The sequence below is a fragment of the Chaetura pelagica genome, unplaced genomic scaffold, assembly GCF_000747805.2.
Source record: "Chaetura pelagica isolate M959 unplaced genomic scaffold, ChaPel_1.0 scaffold363, whole genome shotgun sequence".
In the NCBI taxonomy this organism is placed as follows: Eukaryota; Metazoa; Chordata; class Aves; order Apodiformes; family Apodidae; genus Chaetura; species Chaetura pelagica.
This window is the reverse complement of record NW_009952720.1, coordinates 2,607,746-2,613,912: the sequence shown is the minus strand read 5'-3', so window position 1 is coordinate 2,613,912 and position 6,167 is coordinate 2,607,746. Positions and strand designations below refer to the sequence as shown.

The window sequence follows — 6,167 nt, the reverse complement described above, 5'->3', positions numbered from 1 at the left end:
CCCCTGCGCTGTCTCCCCCACGGCGACCGCCTCCTCCTGCGGAGGAGACTCTTCCTCCGCCTGCCCCCGAGACGTGACGGTGGTCTCGGGGGAGATGCTGTGAGGCCCCTCCAGGGGCAAACAGCCAGGGTGGTTCTTGCGAAAGTGCTGGTTGAGGATGGCCTGGAAAGGGAAGCTTTTGCCGCAGACGTGGCAGTGAAAGGGCTTGTTGCCCGTGTGCTTGCGGATGTGATACTCCAGCTGATCCTTGCGGGTGTACTTCTTCCCACACATGCGGCAGACAAAGGGGGTGATTCCCATGTGGAGGCGCATGTGCCGGTCCAGGCTGCCCTTCTGGTTGAAGGATTTGGCGCAGTAGATACACGTGAGCCGCGGGTTGTACCGGAACCAGCGCTCGGAAACCTCCTGCTCCCGGAGATACTCCACGTAACCACTCACTCCCAGCATGGCTGATTCCTCCCCCTGCCAAGGCAACAACAGGGATTTAAATAACCAGCAGGAAATAAGATCGGGCCCCAGCCCGGGCAGTCAAGCACTGAAGCGTGTGCCAAACCTCAAAATCAGCAGCACTAATGTCTTCAACCTCAAGCACACATTTAAGCACTTAACTGGAGCCTTGGGGCTGAAGACAAATGAGCAATCAATTAGAAACCTCTGCTATGGGGGCCCCTTCTGCCAAGAGACTCGCTTGATTGGGGAAGACAAGACAGCCCTTGTCAGGAGGGTGCTCAACCACCGATGGAGCTGTGGGTCAAACATGTCAATACATGTCACTGTTTCGCAAAACCTGAGCCAGTTTAATTAAAATCCTGTAGGCCACATTCTGCTCCACTTTCTAAAGGTTAGAAAAAAGAATCCAGCTGACGAGCTTGCGGCAAAACAAAGGGGTTTTTTCAGGTTTTTTTTCAGGTTTCCCACCTGAAACTCTGCAGGTGTCACTTTCCGTGGGGATTTATTCAGGTGTCATTCAGGATTAACTTTATAATGAATCACGTTGGCCTAAATGGCTGTGTAGCCCAGCCCAGCCCCGCGGCACGGCAGGGAGGACCTGCAGCACAGAGAGCTAGTGCGCCTGGCGTGAGCCACACAGCAAGGACTAGCTGGCTCCTCATCATTTTCTAAAGCCAGAAAACCCTCAGCCACAAGCTCAGGCTGTAGGAGAGCTGTTTCTGACTGTGGTACTCAGAGCCTCCCGAGTGCCCCCGTGATGGAGGATGCAGTATTTGCACTCCCGAGTCTTGCGCTGTTTCCTGATGGTGCCAAATTTGGACAAGCAACCAGTGTGACAGCAAAAGGGCCTCTCCTCCAGCTGCCAGGGCTCCACACAACCCAGCAGGAGCCTCACTATGCCAGGTGCCCTTGAATCTGCCCACTCCAGCACTGGGAAGCTGCTCTGGACTAAAAGAGATGCATAAAGCTGTGGTACTTGCTTGCCGCTCTGCTGCTGGGCAATGACCATGGACAGACTGCTTCTAGCATTGATATGGCAATACCAGAAGAGTGGAAGGTGAAATTCTTCACTATGAGGGTGGTGAGACACTGGCCCAGGGAAGCTGTGGCTGCCCCATCCCTGGCAGTGTTGAAGGGCAGGTTGGATGGGGCTTGGAGCAGCCTGGGCTGGTGGGAGGTGTCCCTGCCCGTGCAGGGGGGGTGGGGACTGGATGATCTTTAAGGTCCCTTCCAACCCAAACCATTTGGTTTGGTGACACTTCCCCATGTACATGGTAGCCTGCAGTTTTACCTTCGAGGCCATGATGGAGAACTAACCATGGTTTTTCTGTACCTAGAGCTAAAATTGCTTTGTATGTCACATTTACCCTGGAGGGTTAGTTTGACCTGAAATATCCTAAATGTATTCTGAGGACACAAAACAAAGCTTTGGCAAAACAGGAGCAAAAAGGTAACTTTGTTTTATGGAAGTGTATTGCAAAGCTAGCAGCCAGCAACCGTCATTTTTTTCTCCTCACTTTACTTGGTTTTACTCAAGGGCACAGCAGCCTGCTAACTCCTCACCTGCCTCCAGCAAAGTCATTTGATGATGAACTGACATGTTACTTATCTGCCAGGCACACAAGAGGTGTTCTACGGTGTTGGGTGATGCACGTGCACTAGTGGCACTGCCATACTGACTGTGTGCAACAACAAAACCAGATAAAAATTATTAGTCACAGGTATTACCTCCGTGTCCCACTGTGCTGCACCCTCTAGCCCATTGCCCTCCTGCATTTCTGCACATCTCACCCTCCTACCCCCAAATTATGTCTGTACCCCAGGCAAGCAGAAATTTCAGAGCTACTTTACATTGCAAATTCTGCTTTGCAACACGGTCCCTTTGGGACGAGACAGAGACCTCTGTGCAAACCCACAGTCCTGTGACACTCCACCCTAAAGGTTTACTGGTGTAGTGCCTGGAGAGCTTACTGGAATGGTTTTGGAATTGGCATGGAACAGTTCAGCCACTGTCATCCCTCCCTTAGCTCAGGCACTTGCTGACAGTGTTTAAGGGCAGATCCAACTTTGCAGGCAAACGGGGTTTCTCCTCAGGAGTGGGTGGCCTGCCCAGAATGAGGGTTGATATTTATGCCCTCAGGCAGCAAGAGAAACTCCTCATGTTTTGCAGGTAACTGGCTGAAATCCCAAAGGCCATCCAAAATCAGTTTTAAATCACTACAAACAGCACAGGTTCTCAGTGTGACCAACTAAACCCTTTGCAACAGTAAAAGGTCCTTGTTTCACACACGGTGTTGCTTGCAAATAAAAACACTACACACTTCACCACAACACAGACCCCTTCGCCTTCAATGCCAACATTTAGTTGCAAACTTCTTGATCTGCCTACCTGGGAACTGGGCTGCTTGGGCTCATCCATCCGCCCGGGAGACTCGCTTTTTGATCTGTACCGCTCAGTCACAGCAACCATGCTGCCAGAAGGGCTAAATCTGTGGGGTGGGGGAAGAGTGTAAACGGAGTTTTTAATGGGCATCAGGTCGCTGCGGTGTTGAGAACAACGGGTGAGCAACAGAGGCACCTGGGTAGCATCTCTTCATCCTCACCATCTAACACACGGGAGGCGGGACAGCGCAAGTATAAAGGAAAAACCAAGTCATACTGGTCTGTGGTTTCAGCCTTAACATCTGAAAAATAAAACTGAGTCATTTGGCTTCCAAGTCAGCAACAGAGAGCTCCTGGGTCGCTGTCGCAAGTGAACCGACATGGGCCCCGTGACTCAGGAGGTGCACACCAGGAGAAGTGGCCCTTCCTCTAAGGGCACCTCTCATTCTGCACCCACACCCTCCTCCCCCTTCCACTCATGAAACAAAAGCCACGTGATGGGACTCCAGGTGGGAAGCAGTGGACATTGAGTGCCATGCAAAAGGAGATGTTTGAGGCCAGCTGACCTGTGGAAAAGAGTTAATGAACTAGGAAAGGCTCGATCCCCCAGTGGCCAGCTCAAGATCATTCCCACACGTTGATTTACAAGTGACAAGTAAAAGAATATCCACTGCTGCCAGGTAGCTGTTCCCCCATGGGACCAGTGGGACTGAGCTAGAAGAGAAGATAGGCAGATGTGGAGAGAAAACCCCCAAATACAAGCCCCCAAACACAACAGCTCTGCCCTTTATCAGATCTAGCCTGAGCTAAGGGCAAGGAAAAAAATGCTGGAGTGGAGGGGAAGCAGATGGATGGAGAATGCAAACACAGCAGATTTCACCACCTATTTTCAGTAGAGGCTTTTCTGCTTTTTCATATAAATCTAAACAACAGCAAAGGCTGATGGGCTCTCCACTTAAAGTGCTTCAGAAGATGTCCATGTCCCACCACTGTCCTGGACCACCAGGAAGAAAACTTCCTCCTGACATACGGCTGCTGACCTGCTTGTTTCTCCAACAGAACCACCCCCAGGTTTTCAACCCAGAAGGCACCGTTGCAATGACACTTTGGCTAACACACTTTGTATGTGACCTTGTTCATTCCAATGCTGAGCATGATACCTACTGAGGCTGAACTGCAGTATCTCTTTAGAGAAGAACTCCACCTCACCTACATAACAGGAGGTAAGAGATTCCAACCTATGCACCTCTGAGCACTAATAATCCATTTCCCAAGCTAGCCTGTTTTTGGAGATCCTGGTCTGATCACCACCCAGCCAAAATACTGTAAGCCAAACTGGACATGCTTCCTAACACCAGGACAAAAAATACCCCTTCAATGCTCATGCTTAAGGTGACCACAGGAAATAGAAGGGGGACACATTCCAAAGCGACCAACCCATCCAAGGGAAAACCCTGCACAATCACCTCTTAGGAAGAAGGTCAGTAATTACAGGAAACTCACCTGTCGATCTCGCTGCTGGTTGGCCTGACCACTTTGGCCCCAGAGGACCCTAAAGCATAAGCCTCCTGGCCCATGGGTCCGTGGCCCGTGGTGTCAATCACCATAGCAGTGACCTCCTCGGCGCTGCTCCCGTCCTCTCCCGAGGGCTGGTGCTCTGTCCCCAGCCACTCCTCCAGGTTCTCCGTTTTAATGCGGACTCCTCCCAGCACGCGCATCTCCTCCTCGTTCCGCTCCCCGCGCTCTCCCAGCCCGGTCTCCACGTACCACTGTCCCGCCCTGTTGATCCGTAGGATGGGCTCCCTGCTTTCCACGTCTGAGCTCTGCTCAATGATCTGGGGGCTGGTGGACTCCTCGGGTGGGCTGAGCTCCCGGATGTCCAGCACCGTGCTCACCTGGCCCAGGCGACTCCCCTTGGGGGTGTTGTGGTGCGGGCTCAGGGAGCGGGTCAGACTCGGTGTCACCCGGTGAGACTCCGGTGGTCTCTCCTGATGCTTTGTCCTGGTCTGGCTCAGTTCTGCCTCCACCTCTGCCACGTTGATTTTGAAATGAATCCCCTCCAGGATCTGCGTGCACTTGTCTATGATGTGCTGCATCTGCAGGAAGCTGGCGGCCGTCAGGTAGCTGATGATGTCAGCCAGCTGCAGGCATATCCTGCCGGTGTAGCAGAAGGAAAGGAGCTGCTCGAAGACAGAAGGGTTCTTGATGACAGAGATGGACACAGTGCTCATCTCGTTCAGGGACATGTGGTCGCGGAAGTAGGGCGAGCTGGCAGCCAGCACCACCTTGTGAGCACGGAAAGCCTGGCCCTGCACGTTGACCACGATGTCACACAGGCGACCCTGCATGCGGAGCTGGTTCAGGTGGCTCAGGACAGAGTTGCTGAAGTCAGGAATCTCCAGCTGAATGTTCCCACTCTTCTCCATGGCTGTCCCAGATGCAGGTGTACGACCCTACTGGAAACGGGGGGAGAAACCACCACAGTTAACAGAGCTCGTCTATCATATGCACTTAAAACACGTTTCACCTGCACTTGGAAGCACAGGGACCTTTAGAGAAGAGTCTCTCACCGTTCAATTTACAAGCACCTGGCAGCAGTTCCCTGGTCCTTCTGTGCCACCTCCCACCAGGGAACACTGGGCCACTCCCCAGCAGGTCCCCCCTCCCTGTGGCTTGAGCGCTCGAAACAGCTCGTTCTGTCACATTTGCATTGTAAAACCAACATTAAAAGTGGTTCAGGTGCTAAAAATAGGCAACTGATTGCATAATGGATTAAAATACTTCGCACTTTGAAAAGGGAAAATAACATTGTTATCCCTCTGTTGCAGAGCAGGAATCAGGAAGAAGACACTGGGACCTGAAGCCTCCTCAGAGACTTTTCAGAAGCTGCCTGGCGTGTGTTTGACCTCAGGGCATCCTAAGTACATTAAAGCAGAGATATTCATCACACGTGGTGTTTTTCACACGTGGCAAAAAATATATATAGCAGGATGGTGAAAGGAAAAGAGCAGAATCCACCAGGAGCAGCAGCAGCAGCATGTCAGGTCACCCGCTGGGCACAAGTGACTCCTTGGCAGAAGCAGCTGGTGTGTGTGTGTGTGTGCGTGCTTAGAGATGCAGCAGACAGGGAGAGGCAGCTTGGGAACAATGGGGATTAACCAGTGAGCTCTCCTGGTTTCCCTTCCATCCTTCATTTCTCTATAATCACCACATTTCATTTTTGGCAAAGTTTGAAAAGGGGGCCCTGACCATATATGGTAAAAATTTGGAACGAGCCAAAATTAGATGTAAACTCACCCAAAAAGAAAGAAAAAAGAAAAGAAAAAAGTAAATCA

General features: G+C 51.7%; 1 protein-coding gene across 1 annotated transcript in view; it reads right to left on the bottom strand.

Moving 5' to 3' along the window:
- ZBTB37 (zinc finger and BTB domain containing 37) overlaps positions 1-5,258 on the bottom strand; it is a 5,821-nt gene extending 563 nt beyond the window's left edge. The window contains exons 1-3 of the mRNA XM_009994654.1: positions 4,336-5,258; positions 2,840-2,939; positions 61-462 (exon numbers count right to left, since the gene is read on the bottom strand). Coding sequence (XP_009992956.1) covers positions 61-462; positions 2,840-2,939; positions 4,336-5,258 — 1,425 coding nt within the window. The remainder of the gene's footprint in view (positions 1-60; positions 463-2,839; positions 2,940-4,335) is intronic.
- Positions 5,259-6,167: the final 909 nt, after the last annotated feature.